Below are 15,763 nucleotides of genomic sequence, written 5' to 3'. Positions count from 1 at the left end.
TTAAAATCCAGAAATAATGAGGGCATGACTGAAGCCTCATCCTGTATCTTGCATTGTTAAATCTGTCTCTGATCAGATACTGTAAATGAATGCAAAACATTGATCAGATACTGTAAATGAATGCAAAAAAGAAGAAAATCTAAATGAATAAGACAATTACTAGAAGAATGGAAATGTTGAGGTCTGCAAAATCAATTTTTTCAAGACCCCCAACTGTTAGCTAGTCACTAAGACTGCATATTCAAAACTCTGGCAATTTGTTTTCTCTAAATTCACATCTGTAGATATGACACTGCACTAACTCTGGTATACAGTACGTGCCCAGGCTATTTCAAGTTTAAAAACATTTATTTATAGCTATTCATTTATTTTTAACTAAACTATCCATATTTTTTCTTCCATTTTTTGTTAAACATTAGCTCACATCTCCTCACACCTGCAAAGGTGAATGATGTATGGTCAATATCTGTATTTAGATATTTTATTAATACAGATACAGATTCTGCACTTGCAAGCGAAGCACATTCCCACTGGCTGTGCCCTTTTGATGAATCATAGTGACTAATGACTTTTTATACAGAACAGTCTTCTTAAAATACTTTGTTTCGTCATGAACAGCATCAGAAAAGAAAGGGCACAACTGTATAATGACTTTAACACCCTCTGACGTCCACACCATTCAAAGAATAACTTCTAGCATTCCTTTAGGATGAATATAAAAAGAATACAGTTTAGCTTTCGGGACAAGGAGACACTGTGGGTTACATGTACTGTATTATTAAAGGTCAGTTACAGTGCAAACATACCACATTGTACAGGTGCACAACAACATTGGGAAAAGTCAATGCGTCTGATTTGTGCTGAGTGCACTCATGTAATAGGGCTTCTTCTGAGGAATGTGCACATTTCCATCAATGAGGCTCAGTAAACAAAAAACAAATATTCCTGCCTGCAAAATAATTTCATTAACAACGCACTGTTGTAGTGTGGGGAGAACCATGTCTTTACAAATAATCCAGGTCTGTCTGGGACAACTGTGAGAGCAAAACATCCCTTGCAGGTCAGATAACCACAAAAAAAAATGTGTAGTTTTTTTTTTGGGGGGGTGAAGACACATGGTACTAACCCATAGAGCAGAAGCAAAGAGTATCAGCCTTGTGAGGGTGGCATGAGGTTGAATCCCTAGACCAGATAGGAATGAATTCGTAACCTCTCAATGCTTAATGAGTTCATTGTTTCTGTCAGCCATTTCCATGTAGTCTCTTGAGGGAGCTAACGTACCAGAAGCTCCTAGGGCAGTGCAGTGAGTTGCGTTCATAGAGGTAAAAGGGAACTCCAGTATACTAGTCATGCAGCCTTCTCTAAATTTAGAACATAAGCACTGGAGATCTCTACTCGCCACAATGGCCTGTGGCATGTTGGACAATTACAGGCAAACCTACTGTACAGTACAACCCTCAAGTCTTCTTTGTAGAATTGCAGCTTGTGTCAACTCCACAGAAAGGGGAAAAACAATTTAAAAAAACATGGGGAAAGACTACAAAATAAAAATGAAATGTGGTATGGAGGGTTGAATATGTGGTAAAAAAAATACAAAGCAGAAAAGAAAAGGCACGCCTTCACCAGATAGTGAAGTTGTCATCTGTGACAGCTCTTATGTGGCTCTGGTGGTCTGTCTGACTTCATCTTTATGCTATCCATTCAGTTTGAGCATATTTTCACATGTGCCTCTAGTCACTTAAATCAGGTGTCAATTATTAAATCCATCACAGTGCATGCATTGTCTGCACTCCTGACAAAGTGACATTTGTAGGAACAATAGTACATAAACCAGGTTGTAATTAGAGCCTAACAAGACCACGTATTGTAGAGGTACAGTACTATTAATTATTAATAAGGTGATCAAGTATTGTGCTTTTTGGAAATTTAAGAAATACCTATGGCACTTTGGCACCAGCATATCTGCACAATGTATGGACAATTCATAGTGACTGGCAAAGATGATAGTATCTGGAAAGGATTTGTACTGTTTGTCATCACAAAAGAAGCGATTACAGAATCCTAACAAAGGTCCCAGACAAAACTCTGGCTATGCTTTGATGTGATTGCTGTTCTTATCACATATAAAAAGCAGCTTCATCCTTCTTTTATTGTCCACTGTCATTTTCTCACAGTGTGGTTTTACCTTACTTTTGATGTGATATCACATGATGTGCTACTGTACTGGGCCATGTGATATGTTGTAACATACTGTAATAAACAGTTAATAAAAAACTTTTATTCGTATGAAAGATTTATTTAAGACTTGGCAGACACCTGGCAAATTTAAATTTAATGTATTCAAGTGCAAAGCAATACATTCAGATAATAAATTGCTCTATAAATATAATTGATTTGCACTGAAATAGAGAAAGCAACCCACTTAAGGGACTTAAGATGTGTATATTGACTTATTATTTTCATCTTCCAGACAATGCAGAGAAACAAATGAAATCCCAAGGTATATAGTGAAAAAAGTTGAATTTAAATAAAAGGTTATGCAACTAATGACACCTCACTGAAAATACTGTATACATTTCTGGTCACCATGTTACAATAAATAATTCAGAGTAACAATCTGAACAAATGAAGGACAAAGGATCTACCTTTCTTTAGGGTTGATCATAAAGGATTACAAGAGAATTTGATATAAGTATTCAAATGATTTAATACTTTATACGCAAAAAGAAGGAATTAATATGTTCTGTCACCTGTGTTTGGAAGAAGAGTTAATTAATACATATACCCTTAATTCAGTGCAACAGCTGATCATACCTCTCTACCGAGCTTGTAAGGGCACTCCTTCATCACAACTAATTGGATAAGTGCTTAAATTACATTTTTGGTATTAGTTTTAAGCTGTTTCTGTGTGCGGTAGACAGACAATCCCCAGTAAAAAGAATATACTGTATCTACAGGTATAGCAAAGGCTGAGCAATGATGAAGGTTTCTGGCCGGTGCTTTTTTTCATTTCACGATCTTTAGGCACACGAAATTGGTACAGACCTTTCCTTTCATCCTGTCTCTACAGTCACGGGGGGGTGTGCCATAATTTGAACAGTGCTGAATCTCTGACATGTGGAGTACATCAGCTCTTCTCACACAATCCCTGCTTTAGCAGTTTATACCATGTGTCCTAATTGTACAGTATCTCTCCAGCTCAGAATGTGCATTTGCCCCAGCGTAATGGCAGAAACAGTTGCTTTTAATATTCAAAAGCCTGACAGATAAATACACATCCACAATGGTACTACTGTACAGTATGTTGCTGTTTTCGAAACATTTAATCCATTCTTAAATTCGGGTCAAGGTGGGCTTATTGTGCTGAGTTGTTTTTGATTTTTTGGTTTCATCCTTGATAGTTAATTAGCATTCTTGATTTCTTACAAGGTGAGCTCTTTTATGCAAGCAACATAATAAACAGACTGGTTTGCTGTAATTGAAAGTCAGTTCTCTGTACTCATTCTGGAGCAGTCTAAAGATAGTTAAATGGTGGTGCAGGGCATTATTCCTGTTTTTTTTTTCCAGACTGCAGGTGAAAATTTGTTAAATAACATCACGCCTATAGCTGCATACATTTTTTTCTTCCAATGTATCAATTATACAATGTCTGTCATATAACAATATAACTCTGGGTGGAACGGTGACGTACAGTAGTTGTTAGCATTGCTGGCTCACAGCGCTAGAGCTCTGGATTCAATTCTATACCTATGGTGCAATTTGAGGTGTTTGTGGTCTCCACTTGTTCTCTTAAGGTTTCCTCTGGATGCTTTGATTTCCCGAACAGTCCAAAAACACACTGTAAGTTATTTGGCTTCTTGAGTCTGTGTCTCCCCTGCATTGGACCCATCCAGGGTGTGTCGTGAGCCCATTAATAGCTGAGATAGGCTCCAGTCCCCCCTGACCTTGAATTGGAGTAAGTGGTTAGAAAATGGAGGGATGGCTGTCTTAGTAAGTGGTAGTTTAATAACAAAGGATCAGGTACATTTTTATTCCATGCTGAAAAGAAAAGAGAGATGACATTTCAGCTGTGAAGCCTTCTTCAGGTGTGATACCCTTTACCTGTTCCTCGTGGTTTAATAACTATATCTATGGCCAAATGAGTACAGTACCTCAGGACTGGGGTTGGTATCAAATTGTTGACTAGTCAAGTCATTCTTTGCCAGTCATTGTCAGGGAGCCATTTATCCATGAAGCATGAATCATATGCTTCAATGTAGGGCTGAGAACACAGACAGTAACATAGCCCAACACACGGACAAAGACAAAGTACAATTTAGTCAATCCAACCCAGCCAACATGTCTTGGGGTGGTGGGAGGAAACTGGAGCACCTGCCACAGGACATGTGCAACAAACAGACTCCGCAAAGAAAGACTCCTGAGGTCAGAATGGAAGCTAACTGCCCAACTGCACTGATATCCACATTCTTAATTCACCTCTGGCATCTTCTGAGCTCTGTCAATGACAGATTGCTCAAATTTGAAAAAGCCTATTTAAAAAAAAAAACTAAAAACTATTCTCTTTTAAAGCTCTAAAACCAAATCTTATTCAAATTGATAACATTTAAATGCTTTGCTACAGTTTCCTGCGTGTACCGCAATGCCAAGCGTTGTGTGTGAATGTCCCTGGCCAGGCAGCAGAAGAAACATCAGGGGCTTCTGCAGTTCAGCTGTTGCCATGGAGACTACTATGCCTTCAGCCATGACTAAGCTTCACTGGTTGGATCGTTCTTTTTTTTAAGCAACAGAATTGCATCATTATACTGTACCTTTTAACAACCATGTCACTCGTGGAAAATGTGATTTTGGCTGTTAAAACAGTTGCAAAAACAAGACTAAAAATGTGGTCTTTTGAGACCGTGGACAGTACTTGTTCGCATTTGTTGGTTCCATTTTCTTTTTGCAATGGTTTTTTTTGCACAAAACAGCATTTCACACAGTATTTTGATTTCATTTTTATCGTAGTTCTCTGGTTAAACTGTCCGTTAATCTTTCTGATTAATCTGCATAACCTTATTACAGATATCTTCATCCTGGAATTATTAGATAATTAAGATAATAACTATGTAAAAGTGATTTTAAAACTTAGAACAGGAGGCACTTTTTACGCAACACCTGGAATGAGCTACCCAGCCATGTTGTTGACACCTGACTTCTTTCAAGAAAAAACGAGATGAGATCATTGAATCAATAAGCTACTCACTACTGATTTGGTTATACTGGCCGAATGGCCACCTCTTGTTTGTATCTTATGTTCCTTGATAACAAAAAACGAGTAAAGTTCATTATTGGTTTTGGATAACCACCATGGTTTGTATACCAGCTCGGCTCTTAATAGCTAAATGGAATTAATTATTGTCTTAACTCATCTGCCAAATTTTGACTTAGAGACTTCGAGTTAAGTGATTTTTTCTTGGGGGAATTTATTTGTAAAAGCTTATACAGAAGGTTGTGAACTTTGGGTACCAATTCAGTTTGCTATGAGTATGAGTATCACATTGTATTTGGTTATGTCTACGTATTAGCACTCTTTTAGAGAATTTGAAGCAACTTAGAAAACCAACACTTCCAACACATGTAATGTAAAGAATCTAGGCTTTCATGTAATATGAGACAGGTCATTCACCTGAATTTGTGAGATATTTATTTTTCATAGGATTCCCTGCTGCTGGTCCGTGTTTAATCGATTATCTCTGATTTTGTACCCAAGATAAGTAAATGAAAAGACATTCCTAGGAAAATAATTCTCAATTGAAGCAGAAAGAATCTTTCCTGGTGAAGAATTAAATCAAAAATTTAATTGAAGACAAAATTAAATTATGCTCATCATAAAAAAAACACAAAACAAATTGCTTCGCTTTCAAAAGGAACACACAATGCCGCAGGTAATCAAATGTACCTATTTGATATTAAGGAGTCACAGTGCTCTTAAAAGGCAAAGATTCATTTTCATCCAGTCTCTGTTTGCACATTCCAAAGCAAAACCAAAGTAATTAGGTGGATTGTGTTGTGCAACAAATTCAATTAATGTTCATTTAGCAAAATTATGTATGCTTTAATTAAGAATGAATGCCAGTTTAGGAGAAGATGAGCATATCTTAACAGAGAACCAAAATAACAGCTAAGCAGTGAAAAATAAAAGCCCTTTGTGGAACGATGTGTTGCTGCAAACAAGCAAGTGAGGAATGAAAGCATTTGCATTTTTTTTCAAAAGTATATTATGTTTCTATTTTAAAGTAATATTAGCCAGTACAACTGCAGGGGTAAACAGCTCTAATTGTAAAATTAGCCTGTAGGAACATTTTTGCACCACTGCAAAAACATTATCAGATTCTGTCTCAACCTTTCATTTCAGCTTGATTGTGGAGACTTAATGAATACAAATAATATAAATAACAGTGCACTGGGACCATGCAATATGGACTAATAAAACGTTTTGAGACATGGAGGTTTAACACGACACATTATAAGAGCTTTTTATCCTCGGTGAAAAACCTATTGCTCCTATTTGTCCACGAATGAAGTCTGGAAAATAAGCATAAATTAAATAAAAAAAAATTTCTGGTAGTTCTTGTGCTTTTACATTGCACTTTATTGGTTCTAGGTTTGTAGGTCTGGCTTACCTGAAACTGCAGGGGAAGGCTTTCTTCTTGAGTAGTAACCCTGTCTGTCCTTGAGAAGAAACTGCATTTAACTTCAGTTCCTCTTTCTTTTCCCTCCATTCAGCTTCCCTCCTTGCAGCGTGAATTATGGCGCAGCTCTACTACAAAAAGGTGAACTACTCCCCCTACAGGGACCGCATCCCTCTGCAGATAGTGCGTGCCGAGGCCGAGCTCTCCTTGGAGGAGAAGGCTTACCTGACGGCGGTAGAGAAGGGCGACTATGCCAGTGTGAAGCATGCCCTGGAAGAGGCCGAGATCTACTACAACATCAACATCAACTGCATGGACCCCCTGGGCCGCAGTGCTTTGCTCATCGCCATCGAGAATGAGAACCTGGAGATCATGGAGCTCCTGCTGTGCCACAACGTGTACGTGGGTGACGCGCTGCTGTATGCCATCCGCAAAGAGGTGGTGGGAGCCGTGGAGCTACTGCTCAACTACAGAAAGCCCAGTGGAGAGAAACAGGTAGAAACCTACATTTACCTAACATTGTTCACTGCAAAGTAGCCCCAGTTTCTTTCTGGGTCAGCCACAGCATCTCAAAAGTGTCTACAAATGATCAGATCAGATCACCTTATTGGTCATATACAATTTCTTGCATTAGGAATTTGCCTTTTCGCATACCCCAGCTTGCTCTCCATGAGACACAGGCACACAGACAGGGAGAGAAACCTGGGGTCAGAGCACAGGGTCAGCCATTTATACGGTGCCCCTGGAGCAGCTGTGGGTTAAGGACCTTGCTCAGGGGCCCAATGGAGTAGGATTCCTCTGCCAGCCACAGGATTTAAACCGGCAACCTTCCAGCCACAGGCGCAGATCCTTAGCCACAGAGCCACCACTCTGCCCTGTTTTTTTTTGTTAAGGCGAGTGCCCTAATACCAGTGCACAGAAGAAAAAGTCCACAGGTTTTTAGGTCTGCTTCATCAAAAGCACAAGAGCTCAGGAAAAAACGTTAAACTAGATCAATTAAGTAACAGCGGGAGGTCTATTACTGATGTTTTAAAGAGTCCTACAAAACTTGATGTGAGTAACACTGGTCTATTGAATGCTACAGAACCCCTTAGCCAAGAGAATGAGTCAGTTTAGGTTTGGTGCACACAAAATCAGTTATGTTAGAAGTGATATACAGGAAGTTACAGAAATAGCCTAAGTACAGGGTCATTTTTTCTGTGTCCAGGAAGCAGTGAGCTGTGAGCCACAATGTCATTCCTGAGAACATCTAAAAAGGTACAGAATTCATCATTTGCACCATGAAATCCTCTGAAATGCAAAGCCCACTGCCCCTTCCTTGTTCTCTTGGTCTATAACAATTTGGAGCCTTCCAAAAAATGAGAAAAAAATCATTATCATTATAATGAATCATTATAAGGGGACTGCCCCTTAATACTGCCTAAAATCTTAAAACCTCTGTTACTTATTAACTGATTTGAGAGCCTTTTGGGAGAGACACTATTATCCAAAGTAAATTATATTTGTACTCACTTTTACAGCTGGGGATTTTACTGAAGACATCTAAATGAAGTATTATGACAAAGCACTGTTGCACACCCTTGTCACACAACCTCTGATGAGGTCTCTAAAATCTGTCGGGTTCCATAATCACTTGCAGTACCTATTCCACCCTTGTCATCAGTCCAGAAAATTTGTAACGGAAGGACATTATCTTTAGTTTTAGGTTTACTTTTTGTTAATTTCATTTGTGTAATGAATGTAGTGGTTATTTGTATGTGTCTTACTTGGATCCACAGTAATGAATTTGGCTACTGCCTGTTATGCTATGTTACTGTATGTCAGGCTACAGACCGTGACTCTGGTTTAAATACATGTCCATCTATAGGAGCCACTGCCAGAGCTAAGGGTATTTAACTTGTACTCGTACTTAGTGTACAGCAGTCTTTGTGTCTTTGTCCTTGTATGTGGTGGGTAATCTGGTCCACTTTTTGTTTCATAGCTGGATGTGTAGTACAGTAGTTCAGGTGGGTAGCTGGGTCAGCATGCGTAGGCTGCAAAGGAACAAGTAATAGGTTTATTCCATGCTGAAAAAAAGAAGAAAGAGACACAACGTTTCGGCCGTGGAGCCTTCTTCAAACTGTTTGTTAGAAATCCCCTAGTGAGGTTTTTCCTCTTTTGCATTTTTTTGCTCCAGAGCACTTCAGTAAATAGACACTGTTTTGGCACTTTATTTTTGTATCCAGCCAATTTTTAATTAATTCTCTGACCACTCACCCTTAGACTTTCAACCAGACTGTACAGTCACAGTTATCTTGGTAAAGATACTATAGCAGAGTCTCCAACTGGTATTTGCATCCATGACCTATTAGCCATTTGTCCCAAGCTTAACTCAGTATTCCAATGCCTCTGTAACCAATGCAGATTTAATTTATTTCATGATACTCATGCTTGTAAAACATTTGTTTATTCTCATAACCAATGAGATCTTACTGCCTTGTAGCAGGTGTATTCACTAGTAGCTTAGGACTCAGTCTGGAGTCTGGAGTGTGTCACCCCTACTGCACCCCTTCTCCTGATGGAATGTAGGAGTCTTCCACACCTTGAACTTATTCTTTTGATGACAAACACTGCATAGGGAGTTTGACCTAAGGAGTTTGGTGCCTATTCTTATATTTCAGGGAACCAGGGTTATAGAACTAAGTACTGTACAAGGAAAGGGGATGGATAACCACAGACAGATTTCAGCAAAACCACATTTTTAGAGATAGAACCCAACATTCTTATGTCTGAAGCAGCTCTGACAAATCCTGAGTAGGGGTATTTAGCACAACAACAAGGAGCCTTTTAGAAAGAATGTGTATTCTTGGAGGCTTGAAGACACCTTCCACGTTTAAAGAGCTGAGAAGTCAAGAAATGGGCCCCTATAATTCTAGTATGGCATGAAAAAATAATAACCAGGTACACCTTCAAGATAGATTGTAACAGCATTCTCATTCAAAGGAGACTAAAGTAAAAAAAAAAGGATCAGTAAACAAATTTCAGGGGTTAAACCAACAACTGACACACATCAATGTTATCCTATCAAAAGGAGGGTTTGTGGCTTCAGCTGCTTTCTGTTCTCAATGAGGAATTGGTGTGCAATTAAGTTATTGTGAAACTGGTTTAATTAATGGGCTTCTCAAACTAAATTGTCTTTCAAAAGTAAAAAAAAGTAGACAGTTGTTAATCAACAAAAATATTGTGAATTTAGCCAGTTTCACTAGAAGTACAAGTGATACACATCTTAAAATCTGCAAAAGTCATGGCAAAATACAATACCTTAAATCAGGTCTAACTGTAAGTAATGTATTCTGTGGGTCATGTGTAATATATACAGTAGGTTATACTATAAGGAGGTGACTTCCATTGCCTGACTGTTTGCATATATATCCTATTTCTCAAGGTATTTTTCAAATAAGAACAATAATTTGTGGACCAATGTGTCCTTGACAAAGATTTGCTCAGAAGTGTGAAACGCTTCTCCTTTTGGTGCCTCTGAGGAAACTTACTCTCCATGCTTCACTGAACTAATATCACATACTTTACAGACCCTCCTGATTATTGTGAATGTCTCACAATGCCATTTTACATCTGCACATTCACAGCTGCTGTCTCAAACTCATCAATAGTCAAAGCGTTGGGAAAATAAATATTGCAAGAATGGACAATTTAAGAGCATACATAATCTGAAGCCCAGAAACCTCTCTGATTCCTAGAGTGCACAACAGGCGATCAGTGGGGTATCATAATAGTGTCTTATATGTGTGCAGGCTAGTTCTTCACCGCACTATTGTACCAGCTGTGAAAGGAAAAGCTTTTTTCCCTCCAGACAGTGGGTCTCTACTTTCAGTAGTTATCTGACTCATTGCCTTGGAAATGGGAAATTCAGGTTCATATCATTCTCACTCTGACTAGGAGGCTCCTGGTTTCTTTGACATCTTCACTCTCAATTTCTGATTAATTAATTTGAATTTTCATTCAAAATTAGGTGAATTAAGTTTGAAAGGTGTTCAACCGAGCTACTGTAGATCCAGCAGTACTTTGAACCTCGAAAGGCTGGCGTCACCCACCACTGTTTTACATCAAGGATTTGATCATGTCTTCAAGACAAATCTGCAGTAGAATCTGATGAGTGTAATTTCAGCCTGACCTTTCTGCAACTATCAGGAGCTTGAAAAGGGAAAATGAGAAACAGTCTTGTAGAGAAACTGAGTTGTAAATAAAAAGAGACATGAAGAAAATCCAAATATTTAATATTAGGCATTTTAATATTTTAATGTGTGACATAAGGTTTTCTTAACTTCCTCTATTGATTAATGCATTTTGTCAAATGGTCCTGTTCTGCAAACTAGGCTGTAACCAAACATTGCAGCTGTAAAGTAATATGACAAAGTAAAATACAGTATAAAGTAAATTGACATAACCAGTGACTGGAGTGATTTGGGGGGAAAAAAAGCAAGAAAACACAAACGTTTGCTGAAACTTTTCTTTCCTGCAGCAAACTGGGTCCCTAAACCTGTTATTCCACAACCTTTTTCATAAAGCAAAGTTTGTCACAGTCACAGGGCACGGTCAAAATAATTTCCCCTGTTTCAAAGTGGAAGAACAAAACAGAGATCAATTGGATTGCAATTTAAGGTCTGACTTTGAAGCTTGCACAATTGTCAGTGACTTTGCCTGAGTGCATGTGCTATCAGCTTCTCATTTTAATGTGCAGCAGGGGTCCACTGTCTGAACAGAGGAATCCTTTACTGTGTTACAGTTCTGATCAGGTATCTCATTTATGTAATACACCTCAGGGAGGCTAGAATAGAAAAAGGAGGAAGAGAGTAACACCCACATGTAAGTCTAAGTGAGGAGGGCTGAAAGAGCACAAATTTCTATAAAGCCTCTTCTCTTATGGAAGAAGACTAGTAATAAGATAGTCATTCACCATTCTCCTTCATATCCTCAGAAGTAATATTTCATGAAAACAATACCACAGTCCATTATGGGTTTCCTCTGGGTGCCACAATTTCCTTCCATAAGACTTGCTACAAGATTAATTGGCTTCTGTGAAATTGGCTCTGGTGTGAGCGTGTGCATGCTTGTGTCTGTGTGTGCCCTGAGATTATAATTATAATATTATGTATTATACTAAAGGTATAATTACACATTTACTTGCCTTAGAAGTTACGTTAAATAATTACTTGGTAGCAAAAGATTTTAGAACTTAGTGTCAGAATTTTCTATTAATTTGGAGCTTTCACCATTTAATCCCCGGGAAGGAAATATACTGCAATTCACTGCTCATGTATATTGACTTGCCCCATCCTTGCTAGGAAGCATACTGTACATCTTAACATTGTCCAGAAATTCTTGTACGTTCCCAGAACCAAATTCGAAGGTAGTAAAAATTAATCGTAAAAATTCAAATTTCCAGATGTATCTGTGTGAAATACGTAGAAACACGACACAAAAAAATTCCCGGTCAATATCATGGTAAATATCATAATCACTTTCCTGATGCCTTGAGAGAAATATAGTGCCATTGAAAAATGTATTTTCAGATTATTACTGCCTGATATTCTTGACATAATTTATATGTAACAAATGCTACAAATATACTGTACCTTGTCACTTAATCTTTTGTGACAATGGGCAGGATAAAGAGAAGTGCTGCCAGTACTGTTATTTATATACTGTATATTTGTCCTCACATTCAGCTTATTTTATATAAATATTTTATAATACTTTAATTTGTCCTGGCCCAGTGATAGCAGTACTTCATGGGAAGTGAACAAACATACCCCTGCAAATACTAAAAGAACAAACTGAACTCAAAACTTGTCTGCTCCTTTTATTTTCAAGAGCACCAAGTCCTTAAAAACAAACATTTAAGCTTGGATGGATTCGCAGTTAAATTTAAGGGCTCTTTAAAAAAAATAAAATGCTTTATTTCTCTTATCATGTGATCTTTTACATTGAGTGTGATGAAGTGCTACAGTATGCAAACTTCTCATCACATGACCTCAGATGAGATTTTTAACTTATAATTTTAAGTAATTTATCCTTATTTGTTTATTCATCACCATCAAACTAGAATAAAAATATAGTGTATTATATATAGTGTATTTGTAATTTAAAATATGAATATTTAAAACCCAAAGTGATCATTCCATTGGTACATTAGTTGTAGTTTTCTATTTGTCTTACCTGTTGAGGATCCAGTTTTGTCCTTATCTCCTGTCTCTTCCACCATTTTGAGCGGACTTACAGACTCTGTTTCACTTCCATCTTAAATGGAGTCTTACATGTCCATCAAGAGGAACTGTGGGCGGAGCTTGGGCATGGTATGGACTTGTTAGACGGTCTTGTAGTAGTCGAGTTTTAGCCATGCCTTAGTATTGGATTAATATTGGATTGTTTGTTGGGTTTATCCATTTTCTAAGCACCTTATCCAATACAGAGCTATGGGAATGCTGTAGCCTATCCAGGCAAGCAATGGGCACAAAGCAGGATATATCCTGGGCAGGACACCAGGCCATTGCAGGGCACATACACCAGGGACAGTTTTCCTAGAAGCCTGTATATAATAATATTTCTTTATTAGCCCTATACAATTTCTTGCATTAGGAATTCGTCTTTTCGCATACCCCAGCTTTTTCTCCATGGAGACAGACGCACAGACAGGGAGAGAAGCTTGGGGTCAGAGCGCAGGGTCTGCCATTGTACAGCGCCCCTGGAGCAGTTGGGGTTAAGGGCCTTGGTCAGGGGCCCAGCGGAGTAGGATTCCTCTGCCAGCCGCGGGATTTGAACCGGCAACCTTCCAGTCACAGGCACAGATCCTTAGCCACAGAGCCACTTCTCCGCCTGTATATAGTAGGACTGTAGGAGGAAACTGGAGCACCAGGAAGAAACCCACATGAACACAGGGAGAACGTTAAAACTCCACACAGATAGCACCCCAGGAATTGAACCCAGGACCCCTACACTGCAAGGCTGATAAGATAACCACTGTGCCACCATCCTGCCCTATCTTAGGCCAATACCACTTAAGCTCTAAGTAGTTCCCTGAAGGAGCTGCAGTTTTTGGTATTTGTTGATATGTTTGTCTGTTGTAAATATTTTCCCTGCAAGAAGAGCACCTCGTGTCCTGCTTTTTTAGCACTTTTGTGACTAGTCTGGGTATCCCAAACAATGGTAGGTTCATTCTCTGCATCAGAACTATTTAAGTGTTCACTTTCTCTTTACTGTCCCTGGCAGGTCCCTTCTTTGATGATGGACAACCAGTTTTCAGAGTTCACTCCTGACATCACCCCTATCATGCTGGCAGCCCACACCAACAACTACGAGATCATCAAACTGCTGGTCCAGCGCAAGGTCACCATTCCCCGACCCCATCAGATCCGCTGCAACTGTGTGGAGTGTGTGTCCAGCTCGGAGGTGGACAGCCTCCGGCACTCCCGCTCACGGCTCAACATCTACAAGGCCCTGGCCAGCCCCTCGCTCATCGCCCTCTCCAGCGAAGACCCCATCCTCACGTCCTTCCGGCTGGGCTGGGAACTGAAGGAGCTGAGCAAGGTGGAGAATGAGTTCAAGGCGGAGTACGAGGAGCTGTCCCAGCAGTGCAAGCGCTTTGCCAAAGACCTGCTGGACCAGGCGCGCAGTTCCCGCGAACTGGAGATCATCCTTAATCACCGCGACGACCAGAGCGAGGAGCTGGACCCGCAGAAGTGCCATGATCTTGCCAAGCTCAAACTTGCCATCAAGTACCACCAGAAGGAGGTAAGGGGGCAGAGACATGATGTTTTTTATCCATGTTTTTAAACAGCAGTCAGACACCAGTTCTTTTTCTCCTATGAATGACTCAAAGGACCCAGATTTCCACAAACTACAATCCCCCACTGGGTAAATGTCAGCAAACACAGGGTTATTATTCAGCTAGTTTTTAGATCTGACATTTGTACAAAGGTAAGAATCCCTGCAGGTCTGATTTTAAATTTTTAAATTCCTGTCCCTGCGGGGCAGCACGGCGACCTAGGGATCCGTGCAGCTGCCACACATTCACAGTTCTTGAGTCCGATTCTGGGATGTGGTGCCTTATGTGTGGAGTTTGCATGTTCTCCCTAATTTTGTATGGGTTTCCTCTCACCTTCTAAAGATATCCTGCTCAACTCTGGATCACCATGATTACGGATACGGATGGAAAGAAAAACTTACTTACATTGTCATGTCACCTTTATAAAGAGATAATTGAACTTCCTCCTCTGCATTCAACTCTGTCAACCGTGTTAGAGAAATGTTTAACTTAAAATTTAAGTGTTTAGTGTATTTAAGCCTTTTAAGATTTATATTTTCTACATTCAAAAGAGAGACAGTGACCAAGCCAGAAGAAATAAAACGTCTTTTAATAACTATAGACTTCAGAAAATTTAACACTACACCAAAAATGATAAAACTATAGTATTCATAGCTTGATACGATTCTTGTTTTACTGTACTAAAGATTACGAACCTTACCTACCTATGTTCCAGTTATTCTGCCTCTTTACTCTTGATTTACAGCTGACATATATTTTATTTATTCCAGACATTCATCTCTACCTTTCATTGTTTTGTTTTGAGATGCATGACTAACGTTTCTGTTTTCCCCAGAATATACTGTATGTGAGCTACAGTATGTTAGTTGCAAACAAACATGTTCACTGTCTAGATTTGCAGCAATGGAGAAATATTGATATTGCCGTGACTCAAGATTTGTGTTTGAAAAATGGAGGAATATATATATATAGGAGTGAGGGTTAAGCTGGAAAGACTAACATGTTTGAAAAATTAATATTTCAATTTTTTCAGTTTATTCCCTATGACATTTGAACCAGACATTTATAAACCTCCTGTTTTAATTAACTGATTCTGATATTTTTTTCTGGGTATACATGTACACTCTTTGAATGGTGTTAAATATCACATATGTTATACATCAAAATCAATAATGTTAGTTCTTAAGCATCTGCAACATCAAGAACGCGTAGGTCCAATCTAGAAATAGTAGATCGATGCTGTGTTTAACCCTTTTTATTAGCTTCATAC

At 38.9% G+C, this 15,763-nt stretch overlaps 1 protein-coding gene across 1 annotated transcript in view; it reads left to right on the top strand.

Annotated features, from left to right (window-relative positions):
- LOC148653755 (short transient receptor potential channel 5-like) overlaps nt 1-15,763 on the top strand; it is an 89,354-nt gene that overhangs the window by 19,742 nt on the left and 53,849 nt on the right. The window contains exons 2-3 of the mRNA XM_088649098.1: nt 6,766-7,166; nt 13,938-14,459. Coding sequence (XP_088505224.1) covers nt 6,789-7,166; nt 13,938-14,459 — 900 coding nt within the window. The 5' untranslated portion in view covers nt 6,766-6,788. The remainder of the gene's footprint in view (nt 1-6,765; nt 7,167-13,937; nt 14,460-15,763) is intronic.

The sequence above is a fragment of the Lepisosteus platostomus genome, chromosome 10, assembly GCF_059453375.1.
Source record: "Lepisosteus platostomus isolate fLepPlt1 chromosome 10, fLepPlt1.hap1, whole genome shotgun sequence".
Taxonomy (NCBI): domain Eukaryota; kingdom Metazoa; phylum Chordata; class Actinopteri; order Semionotiformes; family Lepisosteidae; genus Lepisosteus; species Lepisosteus platostomus.
This window is presented reverse-complemented; position numbering and strand designations above follow the sequence as displayed.